At 43.7% G+C, this 21,413-nt stretch overlaps 1 protein-coding gene across 1 annotated transcript in view; it reads right to left on the bottom strand.

The window, feature by feature from the left end:
• kndc1 (kinase non-catalytic C-lobe domain containing 1) overlaps positions 1 to 20,639 on the bottom strand; it is a 55,807-nt gene extending 35,168 nt beyond the window's left edge. The window contains exons 1-10 of the mRNA XM_083774305.1: positions 19,942 to 20,639; positions 16,172 to 16,370; positions 12,172 to 12,230; positions 9,657 to 9,803; positions 3,356 to 3,473; positions 1,977 to 2,932; positions 1,567 to 1,681; positions 706 to 777; positions 450 to 511; positions 175 to 333 (exon numbers count right to left, since the gene is read on the bottom strand). Coding sequence (XP_083630431.1) covers positions 175 to 333; positions 450 to 511; positions 706 to 777; positions 1,567 to 1,681; positions 1,977 to 2,932; positions 3,356 to 3,473; positions 9,657 to 9,803; positions 12,172 to 12,230; positions 16,172 to 16,370; positions 19,942 to 20,073 — 2,019 coding nt within the window. The 5' untranslated portion in view covers positions 20,074 to 20,639. The remainder of the gene's footprint in view (positions 1 to 174; positions 334 to 449; positions 512 to 705; positions 778 to 1,566; positions 1,682 to 1,976; positions 2,933 to 3,355; positions 3,474 to 9,656; positions 9,804 to 12,171; positions 12,231 to 16,171; positions 16,371 to 19,941) is intronic.
• Between the last annotated feature and the right edge of the window lie 774 nt (positions 20,640 to 21,413).

Here is a 21,413-nt window from a genome sequence, read left to right as displayed (position 1 = left end):
AGTTACAATGCCACCCATGTAACCCCTAGGTCTAATCAGAAACCAGCCAATCAGAATCAAGTATTGGGACTACCCGTTTTAGAATAACACATTTCCACGTTGCTGTTGTTGCACAGGAGAACATGCACACGCCTGTGAAGTAAAGTGAAGTGGCTAACAGAACAGATGCTATACCTTCTTCGCCATAACAATGGAGGGCCTCTCGATGGGTGTTCTCTTGGCCATCTCAAGCAATAGTCTCTTCAGTTTACGAGGCATGGCCAGCTTCTGATGAGGTGATAAACTGAACTTGGCTGTGGCCCAGAGGATAGCAGCCACTGCGTACACACAAGCCTGGGCCAAGGCAGAAAAACACAAAGAGAAACAAGCTCTCATAGAAATACAAAAAACTAATTATTGGAATGACCTTTTATTTATTTTTAAAAGCCAGGAGTTGAGTTTTTATAAACCTTTTCTGTTAGGATTCCATGTTCTTGATATTCAGGAGCAAGATAAAATGCATCACGGGAGCCTGCAATAAATACAATAAAGTATTTAAGAATTGAAGCCAACGACTTTGAATCTTCCGTTACAATAACTAGAGTGCTTTTGCCGAACTCATTGCTGCTGAGCACTGAAGAATAGAAAGATGTGTTGTACTTGTAATGTAAAGGAAGACCTCAGGCGGTGGTCAATTATAAAAGTACATAATAAGAAAGTCTTTACCTATATTTTTGGGTTTCAGGAAAAGCACTTCTCCTTCGCAACCAACATACACTGTGTCGAGGCAAATATAGGCTGTTAGAAAAGAGACAAGATGGTGTTAAATTAAGCAATAAGCCACGAGAGGTCTCAGGTTACCGGGTATTTTACACTGGCTGGGGGTGTAGGCAGACCCGAGGCGCAGCCGAGGGTCTTCTACCCCCCAGCCAGTGACGGTGACAGTGACGGTGACCACGTGACGGTAACCAGCCAATCAGAATCAAGTATTGGGACTACCCGTTTTAGAAGCAAACATGAACTCTCCCTCCAAAGTTACTAAAAGGTAACTCTGGTATAGGTATGTGTAGTCTTTGATCTGAAATAGGAAGTTATGTTTTTGACAGCAAAATTTGATTTTAGTCTTTTGAATAGTTCTCATATGTTTTAGTCACATTTTAGTTAGTGTTAGTCTAGTTTTAGTTAGTCTAGTTTTAGTCGACTAAATGTCATACGATTTTAGTCGACTAAATCTACAGTTGTTTTAGTCGACTAAAATGTGTTTTGCTTGATGCTGTCGTAATGACTGATTTTACACTTGCTGAAAATAGCTTATCTACAAGTTCACAATGTGTCGCAGCACAACCAAGTGAAAAATGACTTATACTGGATCTTTTGTCTACTAGTCACTTCCTAACATTTTAGTCTAGTTTTTATTTGTTGACGAAATTGTCAGTATATTTAGTCTCAGTTTTAGTCATCGTAGGTTAGTTTTCATGTAGTTTCCATTTAGTTTTCGTCAGTGAAAAAAAGGTAGTCGTCGAACATTTTTCATCTTAGTTTTAGTCGGCGAAAACAACACTGCTCAGCAGGACGTGCTCTACTCACTTGGGAAGTCGATATAGGTCTGCAGCGTGGCGAGGCAAGTGTAACACAACGCCCAGAGCTCGTTGACCGTCAGCCTGCGTCCAGACAGCACCAGCAGCTCTCTGAGAGAGATCCACTGGACCACGAGGAATAGAAGCACAGAGAGAGGTCAATCTGTAGTGTGCACTCAATTGCTCCACTGACTATTTTTGTAAGAAAAGAATATCCTAACATTATTTTAAAAAGAATTGGAAAATAGCAGATCTACAAGCACTCACTGTGAGCTAATGTAGATGGACAATCTTTTTTGCTATTCGCCGTATATATATAGTATACACCGGTAAAAATAACCTGTCTGATGTGTACATCTGCTTCAATGGAAACTACAGCAATATAAAAAACAAATGAATAAAGCCAGTGGAGCACTGAACCTCGTCCTGAGACTCTTCGTTGAGGCACAGCATGCTTTTGGTCATGTGGTTGTTGAGGCTGCAGAGGCTGTTGCTCAGCGAACCCTCCTGGTCATCATCGTCGACACAGTCGTGGTCCACTCCGCGCTCTCGACAGGACGTGCAGGGGGACGCCGAGTCCGAGGCAGATCGCTCTTCACTTTCGCTACACGTCCGAGTCTCTGATTCTCTCCGACATCCTCCAGAGACCTCGCTACACGTCCGAGTCTCTGATTCTCTCCGACATCCTCCAGAGTCCTCGCTACACGTCCGAGTCTCTGATTCTCTCCCACATCCTCCGGAGTCCTCGCCACACGGCCGAGTCTCTGGTCCTCTGGCTCTACATCCAGACTCCTCGGTATCCTCCTTCCCTCGCCATGAAGTGTACAGCAGAACACTCGGGCAGTCGCCGCCACCGCCGGTCCTGCTGCTGTCGTCGTAAGAATCACAGGACACGCCCCGGGTGAATCGACGGAGACTTTCGCCCCACACGGCGACGGCAGACGTGCCGGTGGCGGCGGAGCGTTCGTCCGCCCCTATCTCCGTGAGGTCGGTCACGTGCACGCTGATGTCGGGGCAGAGCGCCGGCGGGGGATTGTTGGAGTCGGGCATGGAGCAGGAGCGATTCAGGACGCCCCTCGCCCTGGCCAACCTCTGCTCGGCGCGCCTCCTCACCGGAGAGTTGCTCTGGGATCGGTAGTCCAACTCGCCGTCTCCGAGGGCCACGGCGACGTCTCCTCCTCCTCCTTCGCCGCTGTCCTCGGCCCATAGGGAGGAGTCCCAGGCCCCACACATGGGCTGGCGGGAGAGGCCGTTGGCGGTGTCGTTGGTGCCCGGGTCGTCGCCGGCGGTGCCGTCCGCCGGCGAGCTCGTTCGGTTGAGCGGGCATCTGGTTTTGGGATGCTGCCATCTCGCCTCCCACGAGACTTCCTTTCCATCTGTGCTCAAACACGGAGGATAATTAGCGCCACGAGACATCACAGCAGAGGACATGTTTTAACCACACAGAGATGTATCATCGCTGTTGGGAAGAAACCACCCAACTCCATTTTTTGAGGGTTTTTTATTTTTATTTTTCTCTCTCCATAAATCAATGCCATTGAACACATCTTTACGTCTGTGTGTTGGTTATAACGAGAGTATTAAAAAGTGCTTCAGACAAAACCTCTTAACGCCATTGGACCCTCAAACTGCCACCACCTCTCATGCAAGTAATTGACAATGATATAAAGTCACAACACCAACTTTGATTAAGCTGTATTGCTTTGTTTTAAAAATATACGGTTTTCTTCATTTCCAGAAAAACTAGCATTTTGGAGTTAGGTGTTTTTTTCTCCCCTGAAGATAAGTTATGAGCCGACCTTGACAGGCTGCGACGGACTCCAGTGAGAGCACCCGTCGTCCGAGAGAGGAGAGTTTGCGGCACACGGATACGGAGGAAGTGTGAGACAGCCTTGCTTCTGCCAGAGAGAGGACGTCCTGTGGGGATATTAACATTTTACAATTAGGCAGTGGTTTTCAACCAGTGGTCTCCGGGGGACCACCAGTGGTCCCTGAGGGGCTTCCAGGTGGTCCCCAAGCTAAATGATGGAGAGTTGGTAACCAAATGGACCTTTATTAGATCTTGACTTAAAGTCAAGAGTTAAATTATTATCGGCATTACTTAATTTACAAGAAGTCTACACAATTAGAGAGAGTAGATTTTCTTTTCATCAACGTTTGCCTGTGTGTGTGTGTGTGTGTGTGTGTGTGTGTGTGCGTGCGTGTGTGCGTGTGTGCGTATCCATGTGTCATGGATATATACATCAACTGAGCAAGACGGATGATAAAAAGGGTTAGTCAACTAAGGACCAATAGCATTGCACTGACATTTAATGTCCACTTGGTGGTGCTCCAGAGCGCCTCATGGAAACAACTGAGCAGTAACTTAATAAAAAGCCAATTATCTTTCATCTAATGGTCAGGAGGGAACAATAGCATTTTATTACTACACCAAATATGATTACTGGAACGAACCATCATTTACTTATCCTAAAGGATTACTGCAGCATTAGAGTGTGTGTGTGTGTGTGTGTGTGCGCGTGTGCATGTGCGTGCATGTACCGTGTACATTCTTGTATCATGAAAACATGTGGCATAAGTGTGTGAATGTAATCTAACTGCACCTGAAATGTTTGTGTCCTTTATGTGTATTTACTAATCGTGTGGACATAGAATGTATGAATGTACACATCACACACACACACAGACAGACACGCACACTCAAACGCATGCAAGGATATACCATAGCCATGGAATATTGCTACAGCTGCATGTGTGCTCAAAATGCATGCAGACACAACAAAGTGTGAGACTGTGCGAGTAGTCTGCGCACACACTCTTGTGCGTCACTTGTCTCATTCAAACACCAGCTGTCAGCTGCCAAACTTTCTCTGAATCAAAACAAAATGTATATGACGTATCTTTAACCAATATCGTATGCACTTCTTCTTTAAGGTTTTCTAGGTTTGCTCATTCTCTAACTATTTCATTTTCGAATGTGTGAAGAAATGTATTTCCTGTCCTGGCATGAGTATTGAAAGAAAATGAAATACTGGGTGATAACAAGGGAATATATTGGTTCAAATATGGTTGAATATTTAACCCTGAAATGTATTGTACGGAAAATATGTTTTGTTTTGTGTAGTTAAAGTAAACCATGGTCATTCTCATTTTCTGTTGACAATGTTTGATCATAGGGGGAGCTGTGGGGAAAAAAGCACGTTAGCAATAGTTCCAGGAAGTGAGGTACCAGGAACAGCTATAAAAGTACAGGAAGTGAGGCCGCCAGGTGTTCCATTTTAGGTATCAAAAGGAGTGTTTGGTGGTGGTTTGTCAAAGAGACTCTTTTAAGGCCAATACTAGTACCAAGTACAATCAGAAATTGATAAACCACATAGTGCGGTCGGAAAACTTTGAGATCTGAAGAAGAAAAGTTTGGTCAAGGAACATTTAGAGGATTTATCTCTGAATAAATTCAGAGCTTTTGGACAAAGGGGAACCTGCTGTGGCTCCTGGCTTGAAGGTTGGGTGAGGAATATACGTTTTTACCTTTTTTGAGCAATGCATTGCCTTTTTATTTGATGACTTTATGGATTACTAGATTTTGGAAAATAGAAGATCTACAATTTTTGGTTTGTTTACTTATGGATTACTTTATTGGGGGATTTTTCCCACCGACCTCACATTGGTCATCACATTTGTTGTTAGCCCAACAAATGTTTTTTTTGTGTAAAACAAATGCATGCAATGGATTCAGAATCATGAAACCCCCATAGTTTGACCCCCTCACACGCTACTTAAAACAGAATGAAGGTGTGAAGTTAGCCTATACATAATGCATATAGGTTGTTAATGGTAGCTCAACTTTTAGCAGCTAGCTGTCACAGATTCTTCTCTAGGGAAACTGAATTACAGTCTGTGTGAGATGTGTTACTAGACACCTTTAGAAACACATTGGTGAAGAAATGTATTGGTAAGGAAATGATTCCCAGACTGTACATTGTTCTGATAATATCCCGACTATGCTGTACACTACATTACAGCTTGGTGAACCCCATCTAATGGCCCTTGAAGAGAGCTTGTTTTTTTTAACGCTGTGTGTGTGTGTGTGTGTGTGTGTGCACGCAGGTAAAACACCCAAAAGAAGACGGCGGCGGCCCGTCACGCACAGCTTTCAATCATGCGTTTAATAAAACAAGCTCTCTCCTACACGACTTGTTTTGAGGTTGGTCGCAAACTTAGTAAACATGGCCGCTGGGAATTATGCTATGAATATTTTTGACATAAAGTAGCTCATATCATGTCTATGGTGGATTTTTATGAAACAAAAGCTTTGCAGTTTGAAAGAGGATAATTCAAGCTTGGCATACAGCTGAAATGTTGGTGAGTTTAACGTCGTTTAATACAAGCAGATCGCAAAAGTGATTTGGATGAATGGGGAGTCAATTAATCAGGTGGAGCGAAATCCCTTCACGACGGACGACGTACGTCGCGACGTATATTTTTCCGTCGCAACGTATATTCGAGTACGTCCTGGCGTAAATATCAATTCGTCCCGGCAGAACGGACTCGTCGCGGCTATATCTACCCGTTTGCGACGTAATAGGTTGACTATTATTTTCCGTCGCGCCAGAACGGGACTCGTCGCAGCTATATCTACCCGTTGTGGCGTGAGCTGGACTCGTCGCGGCAGAACGTGACTCGTCGCGACTATATCTACCCGTTTGCGACGTGCGCCTCGCCGGTCCGGTCTCCAGGCGAGCCTGCGTCCTTCATATATTTTTTTTTCTGCTCTCGTTGGACTTAACTTTAAAAGTCCAATGGAACACCTCTTTGTAACGGGCCGCTGTAGCATAGTGGTCTAATCCCTCGCCTCTCTATTCTTTTTTGCTGAGGACGCTGGTTCAATTCCCGCTCGCGGCAGACCAAAATTATTATATTTTAGACAGACACACAGACAGACAGACAGACAGACTGCCTGTCTGCCTGCCTGTCTGCCTGCCTAATGTATTGTAAATAATGTATTCATTCCATACGGCTATTTTTTTTTAATATAAAAACTTTTGTCTTTCGCGCGATTCGAACCAGCGTCGTCAGCACCAAACATTGAGAGGCGAGTGATTAAACCGCTAGACTACAGCGGCCATACGTTACAAAGAAGTGTTTCATTGGACTTATAAAGACAATAGCACCCAGCTGCAGTCTCGCAAGGGGAGGGACCGGAAGTGCTTTTATTTCCGGCTTCCACGTGCACAAGCGCACATACACGCACGCGAAATATAATGCGCGTGCACGACACGCACTTGCTGGTGCGCGCTTAAATGCCGGGTGTATATAGTACCATCTGTGCTTAAACATAATTACGTGGTCGGTTTGGAAAAGTTTGAAGTAGTTTGTTGTAGGTAATATTTTAATTGAAAGCTTATTAGTTGGTGGTATAAGTGTGCATATTTGAAGAAATGCAAATCTAACAATAATAAAATGATATGCAATAATAGGCTAGGCCTATATGGTCGATTATAACATAATGATATCAAGGCATTTAAGTAATGTAATAAGTTGCTATAACCCCGTACCCCTGTCCCACACACACCATGTCCAGACCATAGACCACAGACACACGACCATATGCATTTAATTTACTATGAAAACCTGCATTTCCCGTCAGTCAGTCAGTAAGTGTGTCATGTCACGCCTCGTGTCATGCCTCCATATATGGTCACGCCTCATGACACGTCACACCACCATATATGGCCGTTTCCATATGATATAAGATCCCGACACTGACCTCATCAAACCCTGGATAGCCATACATTGAAAAGACTGGATCATCACCTAGATCTCCATATATGGAGCTGAGGCGGCCAGCAACTCTACATCTGACCTCATAATGTAATAATCAGCTCATAATGTAATTAAAAGACGAGCACATAACTTAATAGATTTTTCTATAATGTAATAATGTGTTACATTAAGAACCTCCACATAGGCGACTCATACTGTAATAAAACTTCATAATGCAATAATGTCTTTATAATGTATGAGCTGATTATTACATATTGCATTATATTTCGCGTGCGTGTATGTGCGCTTGTGCACGTGGAAGCCGGAAATAAAAGCACTTCCGGTCCCTCCCCTTGCGAGACTGCAGCTGGGTGCTATTGTCTTTATAAGTCCAATGAAACACTTCTTTGTAACGTATGGCCGCTGTAGTCTAGCGGTTTAATCACTCGCCTCTCAATGTTTTGGTGCTGACGACGCTGGTTCGAATCGCGCGAAAGACAAAAGTTTTTATATTAAAAAAAAATAGCCGTATGGAATGAATACATTATTTACAATACATTAGGCAGGCAGACAGGCAGGCAGACAGGCAGTCTGTCTGTCTGTCTGTCTGTGTGTCTGTCTAAAATATAATAATTTTGGTCTGCCGCGAGCGGGAATTGAACCAGCGTCCTCAGCAAAAAAGAATAGAGAGGCGAGGGATTAGACCACTATGCTACAGCGGCCCGTTACAAAGAGGTGTTCCATTGGACTTTTAAAGTTAAGTCCAACGAGAGCAGAAAAAAAAATATATGAAGGACGCAGGCTCGCCTGGAGACCGGACCGGCGAGGCGCACGTCGCAAACGGGTAGATATAGTCGCGACGAGTCACGTTCTGCCGCGACGAGTCCAGCTCACGCCACAACGGGTAGATATAGCTGCGACGAGTCCCGTTCTGGCGCGACGGAAAATAATAGTCAACCTATTACGTCGCAAACGGGTAGATATAGCCGCGACGAGTCCGTTCTGCCGGGACGAATTGATATTTACGCCAGGACGTACTCGAATATACGTTGCGACGGAAAAATATACGTCGCGACGTACGTCGTCCGTCGTGAAGGGATTTCGCTGTCTCTCCAATTAATAGTATTGCAACTCTAGCGTCATCTCATTATAAAAAAGTCTATTGTTGCAAATTGCGGCTAAGGATGGCCCTATCGATTTTGGGGACCCCATGGCCTTTCCTCTAATACCACCCTAAGGTCACACCACACTTTTATTCTACCTGTGAGGGTGGATTCTGCCAATGCATTTCAATGGGAATGGAGCATTTTTTGCAGAAATCTGCAAATGGCAGCAAACTATTCCATTGAAATGCATTTCTTAGCTCTTATTAGCTTACCCATATTAGATATACCCACCTAATACTGCCACTAATACACCTTACATCTTCCCTTTCTATGTATCGATGTCGGTTGGAAACCCTGCGTGTCAATAGCAGATCTACAAGATTGCAGATCTCATTTTTCACTACTTTTGTCTGACACTCTAGTATGAGGAAGGCTAAAAAGTCACAATATGCAGATACAAGGTTTCAATATATTATTATGAGAGCCCATGGGCACCAAGGATGGCAATGCCAGTAGGTTTTCAGCATCTATGGCCCGGTATGGTGTAGCTTAGCTAGCCGGGCTTTTAGAAAGGCTTTCCTCACATTTTTTAATTTTTAAAGACGTGCACGTTGGAGCGCGTACGTGTCCTCAATTCATGAGCCAAGTTAAATTGTAACCCCAAATGGGTACTTTGCATAACAAGTGAATGTGCAAATGCTTCCTCACACCTCGCATGCACGGTAAGCAACACAGCATTTTGGCTTCAGTAGGGCTGGTGCTAGTATCCTATCTGCACACAACTATGCCTCAGCCACCATCGAAGCAGAAGTACTCGACTCGTTCAAAAGCAAACTTTTGCTTTCAGCTCCTATAATTCAAGGCATTCCTTGAGAAGATTTACAAAGATTCAAAACTAATATAAAAACTAGTCATTTCCTATACAAACATGTTTCCTACTACTATTTCTATTTATACGTCCGTAAACCTAAGTAAATGTAATAATAATTACATACATTAAGGTCATTGTTGCATTCTTTAGAATAACTCTCATACTATATCGGCTGTTCTGTGTGCATGATTGAGCACGCAGGCGCGCATGCATGTGACGTCATTAAAAAAAACAAATCACCATTACGCCACTTGACGACACTGTTGTATGACAAAATATAAATTCAGAACTCTACTGTGCAACAATACACCTTTTAGTTAGCAAACTGCAGTGCCAGTGGGGCAGTGCATGCTTGGGTACCTGTGGCAGAGGCCTCTCCTCGGGTTTCTCCCGTTGCATCTGCTCCAGCAGCCTCATGGCCTCTTCTCCCAGCTCCGGCTGCAGCTCTGGCTCAATGACAAAGTCTAACGCGGCTGAGAGGGTGCAGCCAAGAGAGTACATGTGGCCCTGAAGAGTACAGCACAGCGCAGGGCAGAGAGACGCAGAGAGAGAGAGAAAAACACACACGTACATAAGAGACCTCAGGCGTACCCGGAGCATCAAAGGTGGAGATAATCTAGAGACACCGCTGTCGAACAGGGTTTGTTTGTGTTGAAATAAGATCCTTCTTTGATGTAAAATATAGCCAAAGCACTAACTAAGCTTAACCAGCAACTATTCTGTAGCCATACAGTAGTACATACACCCAGTTATGTTTCAGAAAGGCAGGAAGTTAAATGGTCATTGCTTGTTGACTTATGTAGACAGATAGTAGATGGTATTTAGATAGATGGTAGGCATGTTATTTACATAGATGCTAGGTATCTAATTTACATAGAAGGTAGCTATGTTATTTAGGTAGATTCCACGTGTGTTGTTTACTTGTAGGTAGATGCTACAGTGTGATATTTAGATGGATGGTATGTCTACTTGCTGAATGTTACTGTTACTTGCACATACTGTACATAGTTGTAATGTACATAATTCCTAAACCATTTATCATGGGACTCACTCCTCGCACTTTGAAAGTTACCAATGGATAAGAGCTCTAATGTCTCTAAATGGTACATTCATTGTTTCATGTCACTTTTCGGTTTCAATTGAGTGCATTGAATTGATTTTTCATTTGGTACTTAAATGGGAACAAAGCATTGATACTTTAGGGATGTGTTTTATGTTTTAATCTATATATCCATGCGGTACCCTAAACTGGTATGAATTAAATCAAGGGCATAATTCATCATCCTTCAGAAAGTCACTTAACATACGGTGCAGCATGAGGGCTCCTTTTCTTCCATGTTGACATCTATCAGAACTACTCTTCTCACATCCTGCAGCCTCATGTCTACCAAACCAAGAACTATCCTTCCTTCTACCTGACGACGTGATCTGACTACCAGGAGCCCAAGGTTGCAAAATAGAACTACGGTGACAGGAGAATGGAAGAAAAAAAATCAGTGAAAGATTATAGGAAAAGAAACAGGATACAGCCAGTCAGCCACCCAAGTGGGCTATAATTGTCACAGACGCCACACTTGTACATGACAGGGCTTTTGTTTTGCTTTGCTTAAGTTGCACTCACAGTAGATATTATGGCTAACCTTCTGGTAACTGCGGAGCTGAAACAGGTGTTTTTGAGTTGAGATCCTAGACACGATGATTGTTGCAAACAAGTGAAGTGGAACTATGGACCATACTTATGTGGTATGGACACATGTGCAAGGCGGGTCCCAATGTGGGAGACCAAAATAGTTGGTGGGCTGCCCTCCTTCATAAACTCTGCCCTCCTTCATAAACTCTTATTTTTGCCCAAGCTTTGTTGATGGTTACTTATTTATTTATTCATCTTCTATCCTTTATGTAACCAGGGTTGAGATTTTTTTCTCCAAATGGGGCCCCTGGGGACATTTTGTCAGCAACATCCTGCTTGACACAATTACACACATTCACACCTGGGAACTGCCCAGAACAACCACAGTCCTATTGGAAGAACTGCCCAGAACAACCACAGTCCTATTGGCCGATCTGCCCAGAACAACCACAGTCCTATTGACCGATCTGCCCAGAACAACCACAGTCCTATTGGCCGATCTGCCCAGAACAACCACAGTCCTATTGGCCGATCTGCCCAGAACAACCACAGTCCTATTGGCCGATCTGCCCAGAACAACCACAGTCCTATTGGCCGAACTGCCCAGAACAACCACAGTCCTATTGGAAGAACTGCCCAGAACAACCACAGTCCTATTGGCCGATCTGCCCAGAACAACCACAGTCCTATTGGCCGAACTGCCCAGAACAACCACAGTCCTATTGGCCGGACAGTACGATTCAAAAATGATATACAGAAACATCACCACAACATATCATTTTATACAGAAACAGATGTAATAGTTTTCAAATAATATAGTCTCTAATGAACAAAACCGGAGAGGCATCGTTGATTAATTTTAACCTAAAAAGAAGAAGAAAATGAATAAAGTACTGATATTTACTCCCCTGTGGTCCCTGCATACAAACAAACTTCCGCAAGTAGCACAGTAACACTGACCTTCACATCACTTGTTTTTCTTTTAACTCTTTATTTTTGAATATGCAAGACGCATCACTGTTGTTTTTGGCAGCAAATTTAGATTTTAGTTTTATTCGTAGTCTCTTGAATAGTTTTCATTTAGTTTTAGTCACATTTTAGTCACCTGGAATGTTTTAGTGTGGAACATTTTCGTCTTAGTTTTAGTCGACGAAATCAACACTGCTTCACATTAGGAAAAACACTATACGCTGGTGCAATGGTGCATGGACCCAATTGATCTGTAGGCGCAGAATGTTCCCTCACCTCGAATGTACTTCCGGTCGTGTCAAACTCAGGAGGCACAAAGGAGCCCTCAGGATCATCTGTTGAACAATCGGGCATAAAAAGTAAACATGTTAACAGTTTAATGAGAGACCTCCCAGACGGAGGTCTCCATCCTGTTAATTAGAACAGTCCCTAGACGGAGATTGATTAATAGGACGGAGATTATTGATATCAAAACAAATCGCATCGCTCCACAGGCTGGGAGCACCTGTTGTGCAACATTCAATGTTTCGCAAATCTTAAAACGTTAATAACTCTACTGAATCATTTCGTCCAATCAGGGTGTTAATTCACAGCGACCTCCAACATTGACCCCTGATTATTATTCATCATGCATATTATCATTCACTCATCAAAGTAAAGCAGGCAGCACGTTTTGTCCCTTTTTTATTATCAAACACTTTGATATACGGCTGTGGCTGATCTGCACTAAACTCACTAAGCAAGCACGTACCGCCATAATCAGATGCAAATCGTAGATTCGGGGGGGAAATGTGTACATGTACTGTAGCAATGTGTATGCAGCAGTTTGTAGCACGCCTCATCTGCATACGTCGTGTCGGAGATAATCTCTGACAAACAAGCGGGGAAGGTATATCTGCAGGCTGGAGGGGGGAGATCCACATCACTAGTAGTGTATATCTTCCTTGATCTTAAATAGGCCACTGTTTCTACTGGGTGCACACACACACACACGCACACACACACACACACACACACACACACACGAAAGGGGGAGATAGAGTGAGGCGGGGGGGATTGGGGGCATTGTACTCAGCCCAGTTTAAGAGAGATAGAGGAGGTGAGTGAAATAAAGTGGGTCAGGACAGATTTGGGTTTTGTCTACTGGAGCTTTTCCTTCACTCTCTTCCTCTCCCCATCCCATATCTTTCTATCTCTCGTCTCCTCTCGTCCTGGAGTATAGTCGGGGAGAACTTCCTCTCTACCCCTCTCTCCCTCTCTCTCACACACACACACACACACACAGAAGAAAGGGAGAGTTGAACACAGCAATGAGGTTGTGAGGTCAGTCAGACAGAAATAAGAAAGTGAAGATCGGAAGGGAGGGAGCGAGATGATGAGCCATGACCCTGATAACGCGTGCATTCTGCAACCCTGAGATACTGCAGTACAGTACAATGTTGGTGACTCATGTTTGCCTGTAGACACACACACACACACCAAATACTTTTGAGCGGTAGCACACCGCGTCTCCAATGAATAGCTTTGTGTGTCCGTTTGTGAGTTTGGAGTAGGACCTTTGACCCTGCTTTTAGAGTGACCCCTGCATGCAGCATGCTGATTGGGGTCAGGAAGGGTCACTACAACCCTCTACCACTCGGTTCAGACGGGTCTGATTTTTAACCACTTCCTACCTGGCACAAAACATTTCAAGACAGATTTCCAAAATAGGGAAAAGAGCAGTAGACCTGCTCTTTTCAAGCTGGATCGGCTAATTTTGCTCATTTGAATAATAGGGCTTAAGTGGTCTTAAACAATCTTGTATGTTGTTCCAAAATAAGTCACAAATTCATCACAGATGGAGTTGGTTGCTATGCTGAATCGTCTGGTAACCAAGGATCCTTCTGGCTTCCTCACATTTCCCAATCTCCTTAAAAAAATTACTTGATGTTGCACACGTTCCTTAATATTAATGTTATTTGAAAGCAGGACATAAGCATACAATGGAGGAAAGAACATTTACTCCAGTACTTTTGAGATACTTTTACTTTACTTTCAAAAGATTTTTAGACATTTTGAAAACTTGTGAAATGGGACTTTTAATTTTGACACATTTGAGTACGTTTTGAATCTCAAATATACTACTTTTGTACTCTAGTAGAAGTAAATTTTGCACGCCAGACTTTTACTGGTAACGCAGTATTTCTACATTACATGCGAGTACTTGTTCCATCACTTGAAGAATGTATATATACACTGGTTTACCAGGTGATCTCTCTCTACAAACCGCCATAATTAATGTCGTTCTGAAATGCAAATGTCTGTGTGCACTTAGAAAGTGTCTGGAGAGAATTACACTGCGTCATGGATACCCATCATTCCCACAGTAGCTGGTATCCACGTTAGATCTCTGACTGCATCAATATTACAGCCTGCAAGGTCACTCAATCGTACACTCTCACAAGAGGAACATGTGTGTGTGTGTGTGTGTGTGTGTGTGTGTGTGTGTGTGTGTGTGTGTGTGTGTGTGCGTGCGTGCACGCGTGCAATCTCATCACAATTTCACAAAGAGGTCAATTAAACACGATCAATAGCTAAGCAGGCAAGGTAGAGGGCAGCGTTATGATTAATGACATAGATACACATAGTTCACCGTGCACGGTACACACTGTGTGCACGCTATTTGTTTTATCTACACTCTACAGAATTAATCATATTCCATGTAAAGGACACAGTCCAGTACAGCTGGATAACAAGTTATGTGAAAAGACATTTTAAGTGCAATTCAGTTGAAATGATCAAAACATCTTTACTTGATGAACTGCATTTATGTCTGAAAGGTGCTCTACAAATAAAGGTGTGTGTGTGTGTGTGTGTGTGTGTGTGTGTGTGTGTGTGTGTGTGTGTGTGTGTGTGTGTGTGTGTGTGTGTGTGTGTGTGTGTGTGTGTGCGTTCGTATTTCACGTTTGCATGGAGACCATAGACTGTTAAAAATATGGACAAAGCGTTCCCCGGGTCTAACATGGACGTAAAATGAAGCCAATAATTCCTTGCACTGTAAGTCGCCATCTTTCTAGATCCGTTCTGGCCCAGCTGGCCATTGGCTGGCCCAGACAACGAGGCGGGACTTCTTCTTCGTTGGTTTTTATTTTGACTCGAGTGGGTGGGGGATCCCGATCATAGACTGTAACGGTAGCCACGCCCCTCAGAACATGCACGACTTTATGGTAATTTATTTTATAAATGGGACCATCATTTTCCAAAAAGAATATTATGACATTAGAAATGAGACTTTAAACTAGTGACTGGAAGCAGAAAGTATTCATGACCATGTTTATTAAGGTAATACAGTCTAGGTGAAGTTGGGCCCAAATACATGGACCTCTATGGAGCTATGGGGTTTTTTGGGTCCAGTGACAGCGCCACAACAGGCCATTATATGAACTTTCATTTCCTTAGTGGCTTCACAAAATATCTGTCTGACTGCCCCCCTGATGGAGACGCCAGGCGCCCACTCTGGAAGGGGGCTCCACTTTGTCGCGTCTCCAACCCCCGATAACGGCGTTGCCGTCTAAACAGAAGGTTTATATCTGAATGATATTTTAGTTTGCCGTTTTCCATACACACTGTCGCCGTGTAAACATGGCCTAATGCTGCGTTCACACGAGGCAGATGCAAAGATGCCTCGTGACAGATATACAAAGTCTCTTTGTATATCTGTCACACGGTCGTTGACGTCCGTGTAGTGACGCGTGTCATTGCAGCTATAGTTGTAGCTTTGCATCTGGAAGTTGGAACCCGGCTCAGCTTCAATTTGTATAGCTTTTGCAGCAGCTACAAGTGTCGGATGCATCTTTGTATCTTCACGTCGATACGGCTTCCATTGACAATGAATGGCATTAGGAACAGTGGTTCCCAAAGTGGGGTCTGGGGAACCCCAGGGGTACTTGAGGGAGGAGGTTCCAGGGGGGACCCAGCTAAATGATAATTTGGAACCAAATGGACCCTTATGGGTCTGTAACTCAGAGAGCGTACAAATGGAACCAAATCCGTTAGGGTTCATTTGGTTCCATTTGTACACTCTCAGAGTTTAAATTAGCATTGATTTTTACAAAAGAATCACTGCTAGAGCCGTACAAATCTTCTCTCATGGGGGTCCCTGGCATGTCTTTCCAAATGGGGGTTCGCGGGGCTAATTAGTGTTAATTAGTGTGATTTAGAAGACATTTGTAGAATCTGGATTCAGGTCTAAACGGGTTAAATCAACATTGTGGCTATTGCGGAACAGAAGACTCACCGCTCAGCTGCTCCATGAAGCACACGTTTCCGTGGGCGTTGAAGGCCAGGGTGTCGGGCGTTATGCACAGGGTGTGGAAGAGGTGGGACGCTCCGATGCTTCTGACGGCGCTCACGCACTCCGCCAACACCGCCCACACCTCTTCCTCTGTCAGGCAGGTGTCTCGCAGCGAGAGGATGTCCGCCAGGGACACGTTCTCCTGTTGGACAAATGGACAGACAGACAGACCCACGGATGTTTGAATTGTCACTGACCATATTCACTTGATAGCCATTTTGCTATTACTTCCAAGTTCATACTTTTACTACTGACTCTGAGGAACCCTCACTTCCTGCTCCTGAGTATGTACAGTACAGTACAGTACAGTACAGTACAGTACAGTACAGTACAGTACAGTACAGTACAGTACAGAGTCATAAGTTGGTACAAGCAGCAAAATGCCATCGCTTAGGAAGATATAGTACAAGTCGCCATCATTCTACTGCTGTGAGCACATATGGTGCGTGTTTCGTCTGCACACACGCACGCACGCATGCACACGTGCACGCACACACGCACGCACGCACGCACGCACGCACACACAACACGTTGTGAATTATTACACCCACATACACCCAGAGCCAGATAAGTGACCCATCATTCATGACCATATGGCCGCATTAGTGATCTCAGAACATTCCATCATGGAATCTTTGTAATGCTGTCCGATGAAGATAGGACCTTCTTGTTAGGACGGAAAGCGAGCACAAAAGCGTGCTTTAGCACAAAATAGAGCATGCGGGGGGTGGGGTGGGGCACAAAGTGGCTATTGTGAACAGACGCAGCCAGTACGCGGAGCGGGATTCCATTGCTTTGCATGTACTTTTCATTACATGATGCTGTTTTTAGTTCTGTGCAATTGCTGATGCTAGCACAACGTTGTGCCCACTGAGGAAACCTGGATGAAAGGAGATATAGGTTTGATGTCAACGAGCGCACACACTCACACCAAGGGTCTGTGTTTTAACCACATTACCACTGGTGGTGGCCCTATTTCGGGCTGCCCGGGGCATGTATAGGCAAAACTCCAGAAATACCAGATCTACAAGCTCACGATGCGTCAAGAATCACGATGTGATGCAGTGTGAGACTGGCTATAGTTTTATAATATAAATGTATTATAATTTTTTCTTCAAAATACCGTTTTAATAACAAGAGAGGCCCAAAAGGTTTTCGTGAGGTTATTCTCTCCCATGCAGTGAGTGGAACGAACTCTTGGTCAACTGTCACAATGCTCTTTCTCGTATGTTCACTATAGCCGGGGTATAGCTCGGCTAATGTAAGAACTCCATCTCCAATTCAAGTAGATCTGCAAACAAAATAGAACAGCTGCATTATTCAAGTGTCCCAATCTGTTTTGCCTGTACTGTGTGCTCAGAGATCATTCCCTTGATGTTGCAGTTAGTTTGGCTGCAACAGCTGAACAAAGACAATCTACAGTACATGAGCCTTTGGGGTGCTGCTGCACAATTACAGGGCAGAAAACTGCCACTTTAAGCAGCAGCAGCGTCCCCATAAATAGACAGTTTCCCTTGAGAACGGTACATGCAGAGCAAACCTAGAAGTCTCTCCATCTCTACTCAAGTTAAATATGCCGTCCTACATAAGTTTTTACTGCGACGCGGCCTCAGGCCACTGGGACAACCCTCCCTCCAGGGGTCATCGCCATGATGGGTTGTGTGGTGGATTTGTTTTTGTCAAAATTCCATTTACGTGACTTCTTGGTCCCTTTAATAATGTCCTGTCATAATCAGTTGAGAAACAAAATAAAGCAATTTTGTCCAACCTGAGAGGATATTTTTACTTTAATTACTGGACTATAAAAGGAAAAGGTTTTTGCCTCTGGGGACAGCGCCTCCTTTTTTGTTTACAACGGAAAGTTGGCTTTGGCTCCTCCTCCTTACTTAGTCCACTTCCTCCTGGTTGCTTTTGTTTATTCCTACTAACAACATTACATATTTTATGGCAGTAGTGCTGACAGATTCTGCTATTTTATCAGAATATTTCTTGAGAGATTATCTCTTCAGTAAAGTAGGAAAGTGATTTTTCCCATTATTAGATTTTGTTTTTGTTAACTTAGACCGCAACTCATGGCATTTATGTGATATGTGGAGTTAAATACTATGATCATTGTCATTAGTGTTCAGGTCTCAGTTGATGAGGAGTTCCAAAAGTACTTAAAACTTAACTAGGCTACCACAGTACACATACATTTTTTAAAGCGAACATTTTTATTTAACTAAAATCTTTGCTTCTGGGGGTCCCTGGAACAAAATGTTTTTGAGATGGGGGTCTGTGGCCAAATACGTATGTTGATCCTTCAACATACGTTTTTTCTGTTAGGATTTAGAAGACATTTTTAGAATCGGTCTCAAGCGCCACAGACCATGTCAAGCGCCACTTGTGAAGTTCTGGACGACCTGCCAGACAGAATTCCCAGAGTTTACAGTAAAAGCAAAGTGTTTTGTTTTGACCTTTTGCAACTACTATAATTGTGTGCGTGGGGTTTTCCACAATGACATATCCTGACTCTGCAACTCAAGACAAATCAGAATCTTAACTCATATCGCGCCACCTGACACAGCACTTTAGTGGCCAGGTTGGTTCTTAGTCGGGATGGTGGTCCCTGGCTCACAATCAGTTGGTGGGTCATGACCGAAAGGACGGTCAGGATCAGATGGAGGGATTGTATCTCTATCCCCCAGGAAGGAGGAAGTTACTATGGATGATGTTGCTCTGGAGATGGAAGTCTGGAGCTGTTGCCCCCGTGACCCGACTACGGATAAGCGGTTGAAGATGGATGGATGGACGGACAGTGGGAGAGAGCAGCAGAGATTAGGGAGCTGGTACTTGTTGCCCTGGTACTCTGGCCCAGTCCAACTAGATTCAGACCTTTGTGTGATACACAGCCACTCCGGGTCGTGTGTCTAGATAAGTTCAGAGTTGCAGGGCTATTTTATGAAAGTGGCTCGAGAACAGACTGAGGTGGTTAATACTGACAGTGTGTTTGGTGTAGTGTGTTTACCTTTGTTTCATTTCACTGTTCAGTTACAGAATCACACACACACGCACACACAGTTGATTCAATATGTTTAGCTTGCTGAGGGCTGCCTCTCAGTAAATGTATAGGCTACAACGCTACATTCATACTTTTTGAGTTGGATTTTATTGTGCATGCATAGACTACAGTGAATGCCATATGAAAATGTAAAACTAAATGTCCCCGGGCCATAACTTATCTCATAAACATATATCTGCAAATGTCTTCTTGACTCATCTTAATTTACACTATCCATACAAACACAATAAGACCAGCAAGACAGTAATTGGGTATAATATGGCCCATTATGCTAAAAGAGCAAAGATCCGGACATATGATGAATCTATAATGATATTGAAAATTCCAAGTCACTTTTGTGAGGTAATCTATATAGCCTAGTAATAGCCTAGCAGTAGGCTACAATGAAGTAGGCTATAGCCCCAAAGTTGATTAATTAAAATGCAAAGATATCCTGTAGTAGGAAGTGTTTCTGACCCTAAATCCATTCATTGCTTTTATTTAAAAGAATAATCAACGACCAATATAACTTGAAACAGGTGGGAGACTGGGAGGAAATGACAGTGAATTTTAAAGTAGTCTACGACTTTTAGGGGAAGTCACATCGTTATATACTATAGTTAAAATGTGTGCATATGATATTAAGGTGCCTTTCTTTCATAAATGTGTTTACCTCATCCTCAAGCAGTGTAGGCAGATGCTCTGGTTCATAACATCGCTCCTCCGTGGTTTCATCCTCTTTCCATGCATGCTGCAGGTATGTGTATGTGACTGCAGCATCACCACCAGTGCCGGGTGTCCCCATTGTGTCGAGTTAAAACGATCACGATTTTGAACGTCTTAATTGTAGTAGCGAAGTATAGTGTGTCTGTGCCAGATATTGATGATCCGAACTGGCGCTGCACACGACACTATCAGCCTCTTCCTTTTACAGTGTCCTGGCAACGGTGTGTCGAGGAGTCGACATGCCGGCTGAGGACAAGCAGGCTTAATTAAGTTAATAAACGAGGTCGGTTCGGTACGTCGACTGGTACTTTTGACATTGTTCTCACTCTGTCCGAATCTGTCCAAACAATAACATGATGCTGCAGCATTCCCAGGTCAGACCAAGTCCAGACCCACACCACGGCAGGGAGACGAGACCTCGATCAGTCCCGACCAGAGACCAGAACAGGTGAAGCAGCTGCGACGATCGTGCCTTTAGTTCGTGTCGTCAAACTATAGGGACTTTATTGTAGCTGTCATGGCAACGAGTCAACGACTAAAAGAAACAGGACGATATTAAACTGCAGTTCCCGTCGTTCTAATCTAATCTACACCCCAGCGAAGCAAGAAATGCAATGTGGCTGCATGGGCTGAGGCTGCTGTCTGAATCAATGCTGTACGCCTCCGATCTCTGTGCAGTTTTGGAACAAGCGTCCATGGCATGCAGTGACTCATGTAATATAGTGCAGCCTCCAGCCCACTTCTTATTAAAGTGTTCTTCTTTTAGCATTCCTAGAAGTTTGCTTTGATGTAGCCTAGTTATGTCATATGCTGTTATGATTGTTCCAACTTCCGCAAAGATTGCTAGCTAGTATGCCTTATAACAGCAGGCAACCTTAAAGGACCACTTCACCACTTTTCAACCTATCTTCATATAATAGGTCCTCACTATTAATCATGATAAAATGGCACAATTTTGTTCTTTCTTTTTCTTTTCAAAATCTTTTTATTAAAGTTTTGTGACAAACTCAGGGGCAAGCATTAAACAGAGACATATCAAATATGAAAATAAAAAATAAAAATAAATGGCACAATTTTGTTCTACTCAGTCTGTGTCTCATAGGAGGGCTGTGGGCAGTTTACAAACCAGTCCACCATACACTGACAGCAAGACAGGAACGCCCAAAAACGTCACATCCGTTTTTTTTACTGTGGGCAGAATTTTCTATGGCTGCCAATGCAACTTTTTCCAATCCTTAATCACATATGGACAAACATCTATGCCGATGATATCTAACTTGCGGAGGTAACGTGCCTTGTCCACGGGCAACAGATCTTTCAACGTATGGCATTGCAAATACGTTTGATAATCGCTACTCTGCGCAATATTGTTTTGGAAATGCCGCAAATTGCATTGCAGTGAACGAGAGCAAATCACAA

This window comes from Protomyctophum parallelum (assembly GCF_964188405.1).
Source record: "Protomyctophum parallelum genome assembly, chromosome: 10".
Taxonomy (NCBI): Eukaryota; Metazoa; Chordata; class Actinopteri; order Myctophiformes; family Myctophidae; genus Protomyctophum; species Protomyctophum parallelum.
The sequence above is the reverse complement of the archived record's forward strand: the minus strand, read 5'-3'. Positions and strand labels throughout refer to the sequence as shown.